Below are 20,691 nucleotides of genomic sequence, written 5' to 3'. Positions count from 1 at the left end.
AAAGAAAGTTTCCTGCACAACATCACGTTATGCTCTTTCCAATGACACCAAAAACATGTCAATCGGCTTTGTGGTTTCGGAGGAGTAATTGTCACAAAAAACTAGCTTGCATATTAGTTTTGTTTAAGGAAAAGGCTCTAGGCCAGGACTTTAAATTGTAGAAAAAGGAGGATAGCAGCTAGCTTACCTTGAAAGTGTGGGTAGGCCATAGAACAAGTAGAAAAAACACTGTGCACACAATATTTCGTCCCCTAAGGGACTTTGTCAAGTTAGTTGACAACAGCCATGACAGCAGCCATTTTGTAATTTATAAACTCTTTTCTCTACACTTGGCAAAGTCCCTTAGGGGACAAAACATTGTGTGCACAGTGTTTTTTCTTCTTGTTCTATGGCCTACCCACACTTTCAAGGTAAGCAAGCTGCTATCCTTCTTTTTCTACAATTGCTTGCGTATTAAATAAGTATAGATATGAGTGTCGTTTCTATGTAGCTTCTATTTTAGTTTCTATGTAGTTATTTGAATAGTTATAAACACATTTGTTACAAAGGTAGTACTTCTTAATAACACAATTAACATAGAATTGCATCCAAAAACTAATAAATAAAGAAACATATAATTTTAAAATATCACATACCATAACACGACGATTTTATTCTGTCACATTCAGATTTTACAACAAATTGAGCATTCAAATAACATAGCAAATGTTAATAATGGTTTGCCTTCCCTTTCTCCTGTCTACATTATTTATAATGAATATTTGCTAGCAGGTACTTTTAATCAGTTAGTTTTCAGAATTGTTCAATATGATTAGTTCTCCAAGGTTGGTAAAAACAAGCATTCATAATGTAATGATAACACATGAACAAGATACATGATCAGAGAGATTTTTCTCAAGTTACTTAAACAATCTCTCTCAAATTATCAACAGACATGGAGATACTGAGAGCAAGACCAGTATTCTTGCTCAGTTTGAGAGGTGATTGTTCATCTTGCATTCTCGCCCTTGAACCTCGCTCCAGTTTGTCAAAGTAAATGTCAAGAGCGTGGAGAGTGTAACTCGCCGGTGACCAAGTGGAGCGTGTTCGAACCTGATACATACAAACACAATGTTAATCAGTATCCGTCAATAAATTGTACAGTAGACTCCTTCTTAACCGACCTCGCATTAACCGATAATCAGATTATCCACCCTCGCTTGTAAAACATTACATTTTGTTTTGAGAGCTGTTCGGCATACCTAACGTCCAATTTTAATGAAATTCTGTATGAGTACTAATACTTATCCATAGTATATCTCCTTGGATATAGGGCTACTATTTAATTCCTTTGAAATTTTTATTTTTAATAATGATTTACCCATAAAATAACAGATAGTGGTAAAAAAACAGCTTGTATGATTTTGATTAAAATTTGGTATAGTACTTTTAACTTTGAACCAAGTGGTTTGAAGTCCACATGCTGTAAATAAAAATGTATTGCAATTTTTATGATTTTCACACTAAAAACCCCTTAGTTATTCCCACATATACCACCCACTATACCCACTATTACTACCCATTATAATAGTACAATAGACCCCCTTTAAGCCGACCATAATGGGACCGGACCAAGGTCGGTTAAAACGGGCAATCACTAAGAACTTTTAAAAATGAAGTGCTATTAATTTGGAATTATATAATCACTGTTCTGAAGCCGTGCATGCATTATTTACCACATAAACTACACTAATCTCCTTTTTTTCTTAAGTATTGACAATATAAAAATCATAAATAAACCCAAACACAGTAAAGCCAAATACAATACAATAGGTAATTTATTTACCTATTTTGCTTGAAGGTCTTGTAGTTTGTAGGTTGAACTGGGTTCAAACAACATATTAAAGTCAAATACTTTCAGTGGAATAAATTACTGTATAGTCGTAGGCATGAGACAATAACATTTTTATTTTAATATCTTTAGTTGGTACTTTCCAAATCCATTGTAATACAGTACAGAACTTATTGTCGGAATTAAAGATACAAGCAACTATTTGGTTACGAGACAGGATGTTTATTTATAACCTGAGCCGAGCGTAAGAGCAGAAATGTCGAGATTCCCAAAAAGCGGAGGTTAAACCGAACTTCCCTCAAAACAGGGTCGGTTAAAACAAACTTTAATTTTTTATGAGTGAGCAGGGCCGATAATCTGATTATTGGTTAATGCGAGGTCGGTTAAGAGAGGGTCTACTGTACTCTGTAGGTAAACTCAATTCAAGTAAAACTCATTACAGTACCGTATGATATATAAATTGTACCTAGGGCCGAAAACCATTTTTTTGTCCATTGTAGGAACGCTGTTTTTCAATTTTCACCACACTACTACTATTCACAATCAATGTTGCCACCCTGGACCTGTGAAAATTCCCCATCTGACTAAGAAAAAATCCCCATTTTATCCCCAGCTAAAGCAAAAATCCTCCAATAATCCGCCAAGTCATAAAAATCTATAGAAAGTCCCCAATTTTCCTCCATCCATCCTAATAATCCTACAAAAATCCCATTTAACTACTAAATATCCCAAATTTATACCTTATATCTATATGCCATAGTGTGTGGGTAAAAATTCACTCTCCGTGAATATATTACACTATGACATACATACATTATTTATTCACTCCATATTAAATGTGCTGACGAGGAAAAATCCCCACTTTATCCCCAGGACCCCCAGCTAAAGCAAAAATCCTCCAACTATCCGCCAAGCCATAAAAATCTATAGAAAATCCCCAACTCCTCCTCCATCCAAACCGTCAAACTCTACAAAAATCCCCTTTTAACTACCGGCGGTAACATGGTACCAATGATTATAATTATTATTTTAACGTACATACATTTATTCACTCCATATGAAATGTAGTAAGTACTACAGTACTATATAAAAGTAGGTACAAAGGATTGGGACTGATTTTCAGATTTACTTCTTAAATGATTTCCCCTCACTTAAAGGTTGTTCTATTAATCACTGACTTTCATCTACTCCTCATTCTTAGTTTTATATCATACATTTATAATAGTCTTACAAAATGAGTCATGTTTTATATTCCCACTAAATGTCTGAACAATTGATAACAAACTGTTTGCATAATCTATTCTGTTATTCCACGGTTTTATTTGTCTGAAATCCTTTTTAGCTATATTAACCTTATTCCTGACTCAAAATCACAATTCTCCAATAAATTCGATAACATCCCAATAATCCTCCAAAAATCCTCCATCAGACACAATCCACCAAAAAAATCCCCATGGCTTCGAAAAATCCCCAAAAGTGGCAACACTGTTCACAATAATAATTAATGCACACTGATAGTCAAACTTTAAGGTTATGTGAAAAAGTAATTTCAGGAATCAGCAAAAATAATAATAAACAGTTGCTAGGCAACGGTGAAAATAAAAGGATCTGACTTAGGGGAGGTACGATTGAGGCATTTAGTTCAAAATTCCTCCGTGAACAGCGCTGTAGTAGAGAGCATTTTGGGAATGAAGGTTTAAAATTATAAATGCCTAAAATTCAATTTTATAATTTTTTTATTAAAAAATTACTATCATAACCTAACCGAACTAACCAAACTTGTTGACAATAATATAATATGAAAAAGTTTATTAATAGAAAAAATAATTCTGTTCATTAAATAAAACTAGAAATTATTGGTCAATTAAAATTTTATAATGACTTAATGATAAAATTAAACTTTCATAACCGAACCAAACCAACCAAACTTGCTGATAATGAAAAAATCTTAGTCAAAAAGTTAGTACCACTAGCGGGATTCGAACCCGGGACTCTCAGCACATCAGCCCGGCACGCTAACCACTAGACCACCGAGGCCGATGGTTGCAAACCGTATTGTTACGGTAATGGTGTTCCCTCAGCTAATGAGAAGCCCACAGATGTCATCGTAAGATCATCTATACCTCCCCTGAGTAAATACCAAAATGAAACAATTCTATTATTGCAATGCTATGGATACTGTTCGTGTATTTATTTAATATGCAAGCGGGCAGCTGACTTTGAGGCAAAAACCTGCTCGGTCCCCAAATGACGAGGACAGCCGGCATGGCCAGCAAAACGTAACTTTCAGCCTCTAATTAACGTATGTAAAACACATATGTAACATCATAGTGTGGTGAAAACACCATATAAATGGCATTTTGGTTGTACCTTATTCATGAGGACTTATTAAACTGGTTAATATTTTAAAATACTAAATCACAACCACTTTTCAGAAGAATATGATGGTAAGTTTTCTGTCATGCTATTGCCCAAGTAGCAAAAATCGTTGGCAAATCGTTGGCCCAACGTTTCTGTCGATCGTTGGCCAACGGTATGTTTTGGCACTCAGTCTTACGGTTGGCCAACCAACCAATTTTTGCGGAAGGGCCAACCATCCCATTGGGCATAAACATAAAAAACACAAAATAATAACAATTTTGTATGCAAAGCATAATTATGAGTTGAGTAAATTGATTAAATAGTTAATAAAAACTTATTTTCAAAATAAAACGAAATAAATTTTTTTTGGCCGGGACGGGTCTCGAAACCGGTACCTCCGACATGTGAGCCTCATGCCTTGCCTCTGAGCTAACTGTGCTTGTTGAATAAGGGCGTTTTCAAGTGGTCAAAGAGTAGCCGACAGGTGCAATGGTCACAATTAATACTTTAAATATTGTTGATGCTAGAGTATAATATGATTCTGTTAATCTGTTTAGGCCTCAAGTAGTTGAATTATTTTTCTGGTAGTTGGAGAGGATACTGGTATTTGAATATAGATTATATAATTAACATTAGATTAGCAGGCTACTGTTATACTGTAATTGATTGTTATATAATTAATTAATCTTTTCTCTATAACATTAAAAACTTGCTTAAAGAATATTTAAAAAAAATTAATTATAATTATTATTATACTGTATCTAGTATCACAACATCATCTGACTACATTCATTATTGATCCAAATTTTTACAATATTTGTCTTATATTCTGCTGCCATAAAATTTATTTACTTTTAAATAAATCAATTTGTTAAAATTTGTTTTAGAATGTTTTATACTGTACTTAAACCCAACGAATGCCCAACGAAGGCCTAACGATTCTTTCCTTTGTAGGGCCAACGAATACCAGTTTCCGTTGGGCCAACGTTGGCAAATCGTTAAAATTTCTGCCAACCATTTTCCAACCGTGCCGACCATTTCCCAACGTTGGGCCAACGATGTGTGCTACTTGGGTGGCTAAAATAATATTTTCAAAGGTAACAGTGCCTAGTTAAGTTTGCCTCCAGACCTGAGGGTCCGCTGAGACTGGTCGATGACAGTTACAGGCTCCTTCACAGGAACATTCCGTCTCAGGGTATAGTCTCGTCAGAGTGTCTATGTCCAAAGAGAATCCTTTTCTTTTGCGAGGTGTACGATGCAGACGGCGCTTGAAAATCAACGACTCATCAATTGTGCTTACAGCAACATTCTGTCAATCACAACACAAGTAATAAAAAATAGGCTATTAGAAAATTACTCATTTTATAAAAAATAAATGCAATTACAAGTTAACAAGTTTTGTTGATTAAATAATCCCTTTAAGAGTCTTCAACACCCTCCATTTTGGGGATATGACCTTGGGGGAATGTGTTGTGGACGGGCGGGTAGCGCTGGGTCATTATGCGCGCCATTCTGAAAACATTTTAAGCACACGACTACTAAATCGACACGTCGGTGATTCATCTGCCGCCTGAGCCAAGTTTTGTAAAAGGCTAGTAGCGAAGTAGCCTCCGACAAAATATGTAAATTTCGTCCCCCATTTTGGAGGCCGTTTTCAACAGCTTTTCTTGAAATTTGGTATCAATGTAGTTGAATAGTTGTATTAGAACTCTTATACTTCAAAAGGTTGAAAATAAAAAAAATAATTTGTTTTATCAGTTTCTACAAGTGACTCAATTTACGTTACTTTAAGATTTTTTTGTACTTATATCATTGATTTTCTTGGATATATATGAGGGCCCTAGAACCAACATTAATATGTAATGGAAAAAAAGTTTTAACATTATATCTTCACACATTCCACCCGGAGCGAGGGACGTTCAAGGCATGTTTTTATTGTTTTCGCAGAGGTGAAGAAGACTCTTAATAACCTCCACTGCATTTGAAAGGTGAATGCAAGCTGTTTGCTCAGAAACCCGGCTACTGAATTGACGGATCATTTTAAAAGATAATACGTACAGAGGTTGCCAGTAATATTCAAAGAGAATTAGACTTTATTTAGACTTTTGAGCGTGTGTGTGTGTATGGATATGTGTCAACAATGTTTTTAAAAAGACACAGATTTTGACCTTGCACTATCCTTTGCACACCCCATTCTCACCCCTCTTAGATCACAAAGCAAAGGTGAAGATGATTCTTAAACTGTCAAATGATCTTTTAGGCATTTTTATAAATGATCCTGGCTAATCTAGTCTTAATTTGGTTACAATTGTGATAAAAAAAAAAAACATTTCACCCATCCTGAAAACCCAACCACTTTGTGAAGTTTGGTAAAAAATCTGCTTCTTTAACATTAAACTGGTAAGATGTGCTCCAATAAATTGTGCTTTAAATGTTATAGTTTTTTTATTTACCAATCCCCACTTAAGGCTGTGCTTCTAATAATGTGAGCATTTTATTTATTTTTTTATTTTGATGTTATATTTTTAGTTAGACCTTTAGAAAAATTGAAGGTCAAATGTCGGATTTTTAGCCATAAAGGTACACACAAATCTCAAAAACGGAAAATGCAAAAATTATTAAAAAATATATTTTATACTGTACAACAAAAAACTTGACATAATTTTCAAAAATTAAATACAACATTTTTTTTACCCACAATTGAAAGATATTTTTACATGGAAATCCCTAACTTATCATTTTGAAAAATACCTTAAAATGTAGGGGCTTTTATGTTTTAACCGTTCAGCATATTATTTGTATGTATCCGTTTATTATAAGGCCATGGTGTATGTACTTTTGAAGCGATGTAAAACGGTCGGAAACACCGGCGCGCACACTAGAACGGCTTTATAGACGCCCGCACTCGCACGCGCTGGCCTCTCCCCCCGCGCTATCGATCGGCAACACCTCCTTTCCTATATACGAACCTTGCGCTCCTCTTTTCACTGACACCACGTGGTCGTACTGACACTGTCAGTGTATGGTTATGTGATCTGTTTACGTCTTTAAATTTTAATTAATTTTTTTATTGTTTTTATTGTTATTGTTTTTACTTTTCTTTGTTTACACTAATTTATTTAGCAATTTGACACAGTGAAATTGATATAAAGGATAGGTGTGGACGATTCGTTTAATGATGTTAGGACACCAAAATTACGTGCACCGTGAAAAACAATAGATAAAAATAAATTATTAAAAATTCGCAAAATATCACAAATTAATCATGCAATAAAAAAAACATAACTGTAAACAATCCTGCTTTGACTGTTTTCATTGCGTATCACAGTTTTTTGTTGCTGCTTAGTTCAAACATAATTAGCTGTTTTCATAAATGCAAAAAAAAAAAAAATAGTCCTGCACCATGTTGGTAAATCTTATAACTTTTTAATGCTTTTGCATATCATTGGACCAACTTTCTTAGTTGAAACAGCTGACTAAATTCTTTAATTCCCTTTAAATATGATTACACATACATCTATCTATACTAATGTACAATTGTGGTGTCTGTCTGTCTGTCATCTGGGTGCTGGCTGTCATGACTAAAATACAAAACCGATACAGCCAAAATTAAGCACAAAGATGTTCCACATATCTAGGAATTTCTTAGGCATATTCACATCCCTGAGTTCCTCTCGGGCTACGCCCCTTGGCTTAGGCGACCAAAATTTTGGGGCGAGGTTATCAAAAGTAAATATTGATTAGTCTCCATGTAAACATCAGGAAAAACACAATTATTTTTTCCTATAGTCACCTGACAAAGTGCTCTTTCTTGCACTGATTATAGCACAGAAAGTTGCTAATTATTGCTACATCTACTTACTTTTTCCGCACCCTTTTTACTTTTGCTGCACAGTTTTTTTCTTGCTTCACACCAGTAGGACCATCTTTAAATGATCCAAAATTGTTTGATCCACCGTTTATATTACCGATCGTTTGATCCAAACTCGTTTCATCCACCAGCTATAAAGCCGTTCGTTTGATCCAAAACCGTTTGATCCAAAAGTACAGTCACTAATAACCAGAAGTACAATTTTGCATTGTAGAGTAAACTTATAAAATAGACTGTACTTTGTAAACTATGAACACTTAAAATACTATCATTGACTATGAATCCTTAAGGATTCATAGTTAATGATACTATGAAATGTTTGGATCATTCGACCGGGTCGTTTGATCCAATACTGTAATGTGAGTTGTGAGTTCGTTTGATCCACCAGTAGTCCCTCAGATTGAAGGCGTTCAAATATTTGCCGCCGTCAACCGTGTTCCTAGCTACGATATAGATTTTCTTAATATTAGAAAACAGGGAACTTTTTTACACTTTTTAATTCATAATGAAACAAAAATACAAGTTTTGCTTTAATCATGACCTTCTATGTTTTAAACGTTAAAGACATCATGTTTTGTAGTCTTCAAACCACTAAAGCGTACATAAGCAGACCTAATTAAAGCTCAATAGTGTAGCATATGGTTGAAAATCTTATAAATGGCACAGTTTTTATCACATTTGCCCACCTTCTTATTTAAACATTTTTGCCACCAAGACTGATATTCGAATATATAATAGGTTACGTACCTTGGTCCGTCATCAGTCTTGTTTTAGTCTATGGATGACTAGTTTCGGGTACAAAGACCCACTATCAAATCCTTTAAAACATCGTGTAGAAGATGGTCAAAAATCCGATGGAAGTCTTCATCACTATATAAATACAGGTCAACACATATAGTTTATTATTTAAATACCCCCGCCGCAGCAAACCTGCAGACTTAGCAAATTTCCATTTGCCTGATTGGATTTACACTAAAATGTCTCCTTAAAAATATCACATTTGTTCCCTATTTAAACAGAATTAGTTTAACGAGTACTTAGGTTTGCTGCAACAGGCAGGGTAAAAAAGTTTTTTAAAATGTAAAATGTTAAAAGGTACTGTAGTTTAGTAAGAAATTAATTTATTTTCCAAATTTTATCAAAATATGTTCATAAACAAGCAAACTACAACAGTTGACTTATTCTCCATAAGAATAACATGGAAATTTTAAAATGAAAATTTTTTTGAATTTTATCCGTAGCAATTAGGCGCATAATAACGCTTCAATATACTAAATTAATTGTTTTTTTAAGCTCTACAAAATGGTTTAGAAAGAAATTGTGAAATTTTGTGTTTTTAGGGTCAAAAATGGGAAAAACCTCTTTTTACCCCATAAAACCCCCCATAAGCCCCCATTCCCATAGTCCGATCATGCTGGTTCGCGAACTCATTCAAGTTTATCCTGCCTTACACCTTCAAACCAAATTTTATCAAAATCGGACAAAAATCACTCAAGTTATTGTGCGGATGGACACAAATATATATATATATATAAATTTGAACGAATGGTGTTTTTGGCCTCTGGGGACATCAAAATGAAAAAGTAAATCGGTCCCGGGCCTAGGTCTTACCATGAGACCTACGTTAATAGCTACTTCCCTATAGGGAAATTCGCTAAAAACATTGAGTTCTGTCGTGTCCGCCATGTAACCTGCGTCGGTTTATCCCGTGTTAAATATCAAATATGGCCGGCCTATCGTCCTAAATGTTTCGTAATTTGTGTTTTTAACTAATAAACTATATGTGTTGACCTGTATTTGTATAATGATGAAGACTTCCGTCGGATTTTTGACCAAAGTTTTTTAAATGTTTATCAAACACCTTAATTTTTATCTTTGAATCCATTTACAATGGAGTTTTTACTATTGATCCTCCATAGTTTTCTATAATTCTTATTCAAAATTTAATGTAGAACACGAAAATTACATTACTTACTGATATTATTTTACAGGTGTTACATATGTGTTATTTACATTTTATTTATAACATGGTTCAAATTATTATTTTGTTTACTTGTTGAATTGTTTGTTTACTTACAGATTGTGATTTAATAAATACTAACTTTCTATTTTCTTATACAAAATGTGAACTTTTATTAGTAAAATTAGTGGAATCAACAATGGCGACGAGTAAAATGGTAAGTAGAAAAGAATTTGACCTATGTCCAAAGGAAAGGAAACTACTAGAACTACGCTTAAACAAACTCAAGGGTGATTTACCTATATGTGAACATTCTCAAGATACATGCACTTACTACTCAGATAAACTTTTAGCAATATGGACTGAAATTGAAGTTATGCAGTCAAATATTGAACTTCTCACAGATTCAGTAGAATGTGAATTAGAAATTCGATGGCAGTTAGAAGAAATATATAGAGAGATACGAATATTCCTTGAAGCAGAAAAGAAAAAGTACATTACACATGCAGCAATGTCTAATCTGCAACATCTCAAAATGTATCTAATATTCCTTTCCAGCCGTATACACCAGAGGAAAGTTTTCAAAACTTCACTCGACGCTTTAAAAACTACACAAAATTACGGGGAAACTGAAGTCCAAAAGTCAAAGTGGATTTATTTGTACAGGCAATCACCCCACAAATACATCAACAGCTATATGATCTTTGCATACCAGATGACCCACATAACAAGCCATATGAGGAATTGATTCACATGTTAATAGCTCAACTAGAACCAAGACCCAGTATTTGGGCTCGTCAGCACAAAGTTATGACACGTATCCAATTATGTAATGAATCTGTACAAGCTTATGCTAATGCTCTTAGAAAGCTCAGTGTAGAATGTCAGTTTACTTGTACAAGTTGTAATGAATCCGTGTCTGAAATTCTACTTCGAATGCAGTTTGTCAGGGGACTAAAAGACTCTGATATACGTCTTCAACTTCTTCAAGATAAACTATTACAACCGTTTAAAGAAGTAGTCGAAAAGGCTGCTACATTGGAACTAGCTAAAAGTGAGAGCAGAATACTAAAGACGAATGAAAATCAAGAGGAAGTACACCAAGTATCGAGCAAGAACAAACAACCAGATAGTAAGTCAAGTAAACAACTGTCTGAGTATCAATCTCGTTTGGAGAAACTGAGGAACAAATGCTATAGATGTGGTGATGATTCACATAGAGCACATCAATGTAAGTTCAAAAATGCAGAATGCAACTCTTGTAAACTTTTTGGTCACTTAGTAAGAGTATGTCTAAGAAAACCAAACAAAGAAGTAAAACAATCTGATGAAACCGCAGAAAATGCAAGCGATGACACTCATGAAATTTATCAACTTAATTCAAAATCAAATGACAAGTTTATGCTCGAGGTAAAAGTGGAAGGACGACTCATGACAATGGAATTAGATACAGTAGCAGCTCTTAACATTGTATCATATGATACATTTAGGCTTTTAAACTCTCCAAAAAGGATTTTCAAGACAAATGTTCAACTCAAGACATACACTGGGGAAATAATCAATCCAAGAGGAGTTGTTTTTGTAAATGTTCAGTATAAAGATCAAAGTTTTGTTGGAAAACTGTACATTGTTACAGGCCGGACCAAAGTTCTAGGCGTCTGGCGGACGCATGCGCATTAATTTGCTGTGTTAATTCCCCATCTGTCAAAACTTGGGCTAACATATGATTAAATGCAAATTCGTTATTACGCATGCGTCAGCGAGACGCCTAGAACTATGGTCCGGCCTGTAACAAGTGTGTAGACTCTATATTCGGAAGAGAATGGATGAGGGAGATTCAACTTGATGCAGCTGACATACATTCATTGAATTCATGGATATTCAACTATGCTCACTTTCTCTCCGGGTTTGACTATGACATGACATAGGACATTGAGTACAGGCAAACCGCTCATCATTGCAATGCAGATTATCTTTCACATTTCCCTATCAAAGTTGTTCAAGAACATTCTGTAGATGATCTCTCGAAGTACCACATAAATCAACTGGAAACACTCAATATCAACAGTACCGTGGTGGCTAAGGAAACTCTTAACGATGCTGTTTTGGGTCCAGTCATACAGGCCTTAAAATCGGGACAATCTGTTGAACAATACGGATTTCACGATAACGAGCTGTCCATTCAAGATGATTGTGTACTGAAGGGCTGGAGAGTCATGATACCTCAATCTCTCAGACCTCGTGTGCTTCCAGAACTACACGTAGCTCATTTAGGAGGAATAAAAATGAAGGCTTTAGCTCACAGTTTTTGCTGGTGGAAATGTATAGACAAGGATATTGCTTGTCAATTATTATTGCAATAATAATAATTAAAGCTATTGGATGGTAGCTGAATTTCGACAATGCATTGAAAAATGCAACAACCCGAGAAAAACTATCTATCCATGGGAACAGCCTTCTAATCCATGGGAGAGGGTGCACATTGGTTTCTTAGGACCAACAGATGGCCAACAGTACCTGATATTAGTGTATGCCTTTAGTAAGTGGGTGGAGGTGATAGAGACAAAAACAACTACAAGTACATGGACAGTCCTAGAATTACGGAAAATCTTCTCAACTTTTGGGTTTCCTCACATCTAGTTTCAGATAATGGAAGACAGTTTGTTTCTCAAGAGTTCAAAATCTTCATGAATGAATGTGGGATTATTCACAGAACAACGGCACCATACCATCCAAACTCAAACGGCCAGGCTGAAAGATACGTACAGACTGTCAAGAAGGCGTCAAAATCCATGGAGGGAGAAAAGGACACTGCAAAATAAAATACAAAGACTCTTAATGCAACTCAGGCAATCTCCGAATTCAACTGGTACATCAGCATACCACCTAATGTTTGGAAGGAGTGTACGAACAAACCTTGCAATAATTGTTCCAACATTAGAACCGAACAAATATCAGAAGAAGGGAGTCCAAGTCGGTATAAAAAGGAATTTCAAAGTTGGAGATAAAGTGCAAGCGCGGGAATATGTCAATGATTCGTCCAAGTGGTGAACTTTTATTAGTAAAATTAGTGGAATCAACAACAGGTAATTGAGAAATTTCTGTATTACGTTTTAAAACATGGTTATTATTGAAAAACTAAAAATAATCCTTTGGGAAGCCAATGTTTAGACTTGGAACCTCTTAAGCAGTGACTACACTCGCCCGATTCGGTCCGGTTCGGTCCAGTCCTCAAAAATGCGGAACAATGTTTCCCATGTTTTTAAATGGAGGCGGCTACACTTGTCCGCTCCACTCAGAACCGATTCGGTTGGGAACAATCCTCCAGGGAGCATTCTTCCGCATTTTGGCGGAAGCATTCGGGGCGGATCGGACAAGTGTAGCTACCTACTTCCGAAATTCGGATGAGGATAGGGGGTTCCGTGAGCAAAGTAGGTAAAATGAAAACTACTGCAAACTGCAAAACGTGCTAACCATGTATTTTTTTTTAAATAAAATTACACAGCTAAATATATATGTCAAAGGAAAGGCAATTTTGGAGAAAAACGGCCTTGACCAAAATAGATTGTATTATGTATTTTAAAATATGAACATATTCATTGTTATGAAATCATTTCCAAGGTAGTTGGGAAAGTGATATATTATATGAAAAAAAGTTATTTTAAGGATATAGGCCTAAGCATTAAATAAATTAAAAACATAAGAAAGATCACTGGGTCAGTTTAACTCCACCATAGCAGTTGTAAAGTAACGACAACCATACTGGTTGTGTTGAAACTGCTTGTATAAACTTTGTTTTTAAGGTAGATGTTTTTGACTTTCACTATGGATGGGAGATTAAAAAAACTACTTTTAGTGTAATCATCATCTTATGCTTTACATTACATGTACATCTCTTCGTGTAGGCATACGAGGAGGATTTCTTCGTCGGAACTAGAGCTCGCACAATATAGAATATCGTACAAGTGTAGCCAACTCTCCCGGCCGGACCGAAACGAATCGTACAAATGTAGCAACCCGCCACCCCTCACAAATTCGGGGCGGACCGGACTGAATCGGACAAGTGTAACTGATAAAGTGTAACATATACCCTTCCTCGTCCTTACCTCACCTACATGCGCTAAAAAGGTTGTTTTCTATGCAGCCCACCTATAGTACGCAACAACGGCTTTTTAAAATGCTCCAAAAACACTGCTTTAAATTTCTTGTCTACTTACTGAGTTGTTGATTGTTGGAGGGATGGAGTTGTCATAGTTGTTACTTTCATATAAGTTACAGTCAATACTTATAAGACTGTGTTCATCCACATGAGCCTGAGAGGGCTCAGCTTCAATGGTCAGTATCGTGGAAGGCGTAACATTGCTGTGTCCAGTGTTGGAGAATGCTCTTAGAGTTTGCTCTTCCCAGTTCAAAACTTCTACAGTTTCATCTAGAATCAGATACAATTACAGTAATTGGAAACCATGGTTGATTTACTGACTAAATCATTACTGGTACCACGTAACTTTGACGTATACTATTCTGCTCTCCTCAGCGACTAGGAAACCGAAAGCGGAGAAGCGGTTTTTGCTCGACCCCTGCGGTCTGCTCCGCTTCTAGGAAAACAATAGGCCTACCATTAAATTACCTAAGCCCAAAGGAGAGTGGACTCCGCTCTCCCCAAACCGCTCTCGCGCCTAGGAAAACCCAGATTAAAGAACCCTTTCTTCATTAGAAAATTGTTTAAGTATTACTGTATGTTATTTTATTTCAAAATATAGTAGGTGTAAGCTTTGTTTAGTGGGCACAAAATTGATTTTTTGCAAAACTCACTGTTCAGACATTCCATCCCCATGTTAAAATTGTAGCCAGGTTTTTAATAAAATTTGGCCTACAGATTTCGCTGATCTAAATTAATGATTTCAGCCAATTACATGATGGTTTTTACCAAGTCAAACTGATGGAATGACTTATTATGAGCTATAGCAACTGTTGTGACCCAGCAACTATGTCAGTAACACAAAATAAGGTACAAAATAGAGTTTTAGACACTAGCGCAATCTGTGACTGGCTCACATAACTACATTCTTTTTTAGTAAAAAATTGGTGACAGCTGATCCATATATATGGGATGTCTTCTATTACTATTTAACCTTTCGCTTCAGTATTTTACAACATCCAATTGCAAAGATGCAGATTGTTTGCTGGATGACAGTGTGTTAATGCCTTACTCGTTTTATAGAAAAATATCAAATATATCACCATTTGAAGGTACTTATTAAGTACTTCAGTTGTTGCACTTGATGCGGAATTCAGGCCACACAAATTTTGTTTAAAGACTATACTTTTCTTACCATCCATCTGACCAGTGGTATGGTCCTTGATAGGCCTACCTCTGTTTCTAGGGAAAGCTCTGGTACCGAAAACTGACATTAAAATGTACTGCTGACTGTTACCTGGTCTCAAGGAGTGTGCTGGCGTGGTGATGTGGTTCTCGCTGTAAGGTGGAGGGGGAGACTCAGGCAAGGGGGTGACTTGACAGCTGCGGTTGACAGAGGTGGTGGGAAGGAGAGGGGTGGAGGCTGCAGGAACAGTCACATCCATGTGTTGATTCATAGAAACTGCGGCCGGCGACTCCCCTCTACTATGTACAAGTAATTTACAAATTAATTGGTAAACTATTGAGAATTTTTTGAAAAGGAACTGAGTTCAATTTTACTTTAACCTACTCTTTGAAGACGTTCTCTATTGGATTGGAACGAAATATCAGTGTTAGGTTTTGTGACCTTTTATTGTATATCTATTAGCCCATGAAATCTAATTTTCTCTCTCAGGTATGGTTGAACTCCTATACATTTAAAAAAAGTTCCAAACCAGCCATTTGGCTTTCCCCTCAAATATAATCTCAATAAATTATTGACTAAATGATCTGTCTCAATGTTGGTTACTTGTTGTACTATATCCTTCAAACTTCATATATGTGACATCTATAGTTATGCAAGATTTAACTTAATTTTTTCCAAACACCTCACCGGTGTTGAAGATTGGCTGTGAAGGAAATTGCCCTCCACTCACTTTGAGTGGGATATATCAATATACTAGGTGTTAGGTGTACACAGATGCAGTTGTCTGCTTGCAATATTTAGTGTAGCGAGGCTAGCATATAATCCAATACTTTTCCAAAGTCAATGCTACATTTGGTTAACGTAAATAAGATGTTTCCTTACAGTATCTAAAATCAATGGTATCTTTGGTTCACATACCTAAATGAAATGTCTATTTGCAGTATCCAAATTCAATAGTGCGTCTGGTTCACGTAAATGGAATGTCTACTTGCAGTATCCAAAGTTAATGGTATATTTGCTTTGCATAAATGGAATGGCTAGCATCTACAATCATTGGTGCATTAGCATGATTCCGGTGACCCTAATTAGTTATTCATTTTGAAGCAAATTATGCTCAACGGAACGAATCCGATTGTTCTTCCCCTTTGTTCTGTATTTGTAATGTGCTAGTTTAGATGATTCGTTGACTAGCTAGCAATGTTGTTAATCTTTTGTTTACGTTATTATTGTTATCTTGCAAATAATGTCATAGTGACAAATAATCCAAAAGGCCCAAGTTCAATTTCTAAAAATTTAAATTGACATAGGGAAAAGCCCTTTAATTCGATTTGTACCTGTTATGTATAAATAAATAAGTCATATGTGTTATTATAACATCTGTCAGATGACTATTCATACTATGTTTCTGTTTATTTTTTTAGCTTAATCTGAATTGTAAGTTGAATGAATATCCAGTTTTATTAATTATGTTTCGATTTACTAAACTGGCAACAGGGATAATTGGATAATGGATCTCAATAAGCCTGATTTTTTTTACCAACACACAAATCCTGCATGTGTAGCACAGCGTTGGGGTACATGGATTAAACAATTTGAGAGGTATGCTTTAGCTGCAGACATTACCAATAGCTATATCCACACTTGTGCGCTTTCAATTTCAACGTGCCTTTCAGCTTTAAATTTAACATTCAATTTAACATGCATTAACAAATGCACGCCCCATGAGGCATGCGTTTTAGCTGTCCACACCTATTGATTTAATATAATCTCAATTAATATAATATTTTTTCTTTTTGTATTAGTCCGTATGTCCCCCGAACATAAATGAGAGCGATAATCTTCCATGAATTCTGAGGTTTCTAAGCTATTAAATATGCTTAAGCAACTACAACACGCATGATGTGTATTTTCTAACATACTGTATGTTAAAAAAAATACCATATGTTATGTTTAATAAGTTAACTTTGTTTTTGTTTACAATCATTGTTATTTAGGATTCATTTCAGAATACACCTATTTTATTTTACACATCTTTTATTTAATATGCAACAGTTTGGCGACGAGGAAAACCAGTTTTCAATTTTTTTATATTCTATTTATTAAAATTTATTTTTTTATATGATTGACCTAAATAACACTGAAAGTTTGACTGATTTAAAGAAGATTAGAGTAGTAGTGAAGGGTCAGTTGTCTAAGGCTGAAAGATGGCTAGCAAACCTACAAAACATGTCAAAAGAAGTAATCAAAACCAGGATAGCAACAATGAGTATTGGGAAAGATTTAATTCTGTACAACAATTAATAGAAGAGAAAACTGAAGAAGTTGAAATCGAGAAAGAAATAGATTACAGAGTAGAAATGGAGGACAAATATTACAAGGTAATGGATGAGTTACAAAAACGTATGGGACAGCTTGCACAACTACAAGTGAACATTCAAAATATTGTGCCTAGTACATCAAATTTGTCTCCTCTACAACGTCGATCCACTACTTCTTCAATGATTTCCCACCATATCAGGAAAATGAATCATTCAAGAACTTCATTCGTCGATTTGAGATATTTCTATATCTACATAGCCAAGAAATGGAACCAAAGGATCAAGTGTATACAATGCTACATGCCTTAACGCCACATTTACATCAGAAGCTGCATGATTTGTGCGCTCCTGAAAGTCCTTTGGATAAAACATATGCTGAATTAGTAAGTCTTTTGGCTGATTATGTTGATCCTAAACCTAGTACTTGGGTCTTACAACACAAATTTATGACAAGAACACAAGAATCTGAAGAAACCGTAAAAATATATTCCGTTGAGCTTCAAAAGTTATCTTCAGACTGTGACTTCAACTGTAATAATTGTGGGAAATCAATTGCAAACACATGAACTTACTACGCAAACAGTTTATAAGAGGTATTAGCAATTCAGACATAAGAACAAAATTATTACAAGAAAGATCTGCTGCATCGTTTCAAGATGTAGTGAAACTTGCCTCCATCATGGAATTGGCAAAGAACGAAAGCCATATAGGTACCTAGTAGAAGAAAACATTCATTCAAATGAGAAAATCAACAAGATAACAGGTAAAGAAACAAAACCACCCCATTTTTCTCCTACTTTGGAACAAAAAGTTGAAGTTTCCATTTGAACGCCTCAAAGGTAAATGCTATCGTAAATGCTATCCTTGTGGACCACCTAGACACAGGACACATCAGTGTAAATTTATCAGAGAAATATGTAAGAAATGCTACAAACAAGGGCATATTGCTAGCGTATGTTTAGGCACAAAACAAACAGAAATTCATTGTACCGAAACTGACAATACTATAGACTATCATAAGGAAGATAAACAAGAGGTTTTTAAGATACACAACCAGAGTGCCGGTAATGACAAGTTTATGGTAGTCATTCATATGAGACAGTAAGTGTGAAGAAGGTTTCCAAAACATAAAGAAAAGAATAACAAGTGACAGAGTTCTTTGTCACTTTAAACCAGACCTGCCATTGATCCTTGCAACTGACGCTTCACCAGTGGGACTTGGAGCAGTGATATCACATCGTTTCCCAGATGGAAGTGAAAAACCTATAGCTTTTGCTTCAATATCATTGACCAATGCTGAAAAACATTACAGCCAAATCGATAAAGAAGCCACAGGTATATTTACTGATGGTTGAAGAAATTTTTTTCTTATTGCTACGGACGTCATTTTACACTCATCACGGACCATAAACCATTAGTGTCAATCTTCAATCCCAACAAGAGCCTATCGTCAATGTCAGCTACGCGACTATTCAACTACTCCCATTTTTTATCAGGATTTAACTACACAATTGAATTCAAGGGAACTGGTGACCATGGCAATGCAGATTTCCTCTCAAGATTTCCCGTGGAAGATTCAAAATTCACAAGTATTGACCAGTTTGGACATTTTCAAACAAACCAATTGAACACAATAACTTTCAATCGCAAAGAACTGGCCGAAGAAACTAAGAAGGACGCATATCTAAAACAAATTGTGGAGGCTCTTGAGGAGGTCAATCATTAGAGCCATTGGGATTTCACGATAATTAAGTTACATTACATGAAGGATGCCTCTTCAAAGGGTGGAAAGTAATCATCCCAAATTCTCTCAAGAAAAAACTTCTCAATGAACTACACTACGGGCACATTGGTAGGCTATAGTAAATACCCCCGCCGCAGCAAACTTGCAGACTAAGCGAATTTCCATTTGCCTGATTGGATTTACACTAAAATGTCTCCTACAGGGTAAAAGTGTTTTTTTTTTATGTAAAAAGTTAATAGTTAGTAAGAAATAAAAACATTTTCCAAATTTGGGCAAAATATGTTAATAAACAAGCAAACTACAACAGTTTACTTATTCTCCATAAGAATAACATGGGAATTTAAATTTGCAATTTTTTGAAATTTTCTCCGTAACCATTAGGTGCATTATAACGCTTCAAGATACTAAATTATTTGTTTTTTTAAGCTCTACAAAATAGTTTGGGTAGAAATTGCAAAATTTTATGTTTTTTGGGTCAAAAATGGGAAAAACCCATTTTTACCCCATAAAACCCCCCATAAACCCCCGTTCCCATGGTCCGATTATGCTGGTTCGCGAACTCGTTCGAATAAACGTAGGTTTACACGTTTGTACCAAATTTCATCAAAATCGGATCATTTTTCCTCGAGTTATCGCGCTAACGGACAGGTATATATATATACATATTATATATATAAATATTATTTTCTTGCATATTTAGGGCTACTAATATAATAAAAATCAAAAACATATTTAACAAAGTACCCTTTTAGTAATTATTTTATTTTAAAATTAATAAAAATAAAATAATTATTAAAAGGGTACTTTGTTAAATATGTTTTTGATTTTTAATATATAAATATACTAGCTGTACCCGCGGGCTTTGCCCCGTTTAACTTCTTAATTTTCAAGATGAGCTCGTTCGCATGGCTCAATCACGTCCTGGTTGAAGTGCGTTCGCTACGCTCACTCACCTTTAGCTTGGAGCTCGTTCGCTGCACTCACTTGCCTTCAGGTTAGCTCGTTCGCTACGCTAACTCGCCTCCAGGTTGAAGTTCGTTCGCTACGCTCACTCACCTTTTGGTTGCAAATTAGCTGTTGTTATAAATTTAAAAAAATAATAATAGTGCTGCACTCTGTTGGCCATCCTTGTAACTTTAAAGCTATTGAACATCATAGAACAGAACCAACTTGTTTAATTGAAACAGCTAATAACATTCTTTAATTCCCTTTAAATATGAAAAATCATAAGGTTAACATGGGAAACTCCAGAGCCACTGGGGTGGAGCCCGAGAGTCCGATC

The 20,691-nt window shown here is 35.3% G+C and overlaps 1 protein-coding gene across 2 annotated transcripts in view; it reads right to left on the bottom strand.

The window, feature by feature from the left end:
• Window positions 1-630: 630 nt before the first annotated feature.
• The window catches only part of LOC128985784 (uncharacterized), a 130,285-nt gene continuing 110,224 nt past the window's right edge, over window positions 631-20,691 (bottom strand). Inside the window, exons 14-17 of one of the 2 annotated variants that reach the window (XM_054405655.1) lie at window positions 15,459-15,646; window positions 14,241-14,452; window positions 5,322-5,501; window positions 631-1,092 (exon numbers count right to left, since the gene is read on the bottom strand). In XM_054405655.1, coding sequence (XP_054261630.1) covers window positions 904-1,092; window positions 5,322-5,501; window positions 14,241-14,452; window positions 15,459-15,646 — 769 coding nt within the window. In that variant the 3' untranslated portion in view covers window positions 631-903. The remainder of the gene's footprint in view (window positions 1,093-5,321; window positions 5,502-14,240; window positions 14,453-15,458; window positions 15,647-20,691) is intronic. The other variant, XM_054405656.1, reaches the window with a different exon arrangement.

Source organism: Macrosteles quadrilineatus, unplaced genomic scaffold (genome assembly GCF_028750875.1).
Source record: "Macrosteles quadrilineatus isolate MER2022 unplaced genomic scaffold, UCM_ALF_1.0 Scaffold_2__2_contigs__length_208266976, whole genome shotgun sequence".
Classification (NCBI taxonomy): Eukaryota; Metazoa; Arthropoda; class Insecta; order Hemiptera; family Cicadellidae; genus Macrosteles; species Macrosteles quadrilineatus.
The sequence above is the reverse complement of the archived record's forward strand: the minus strand, read 5'-3'. Positions and strand labels throughout refer to the sequence as shown.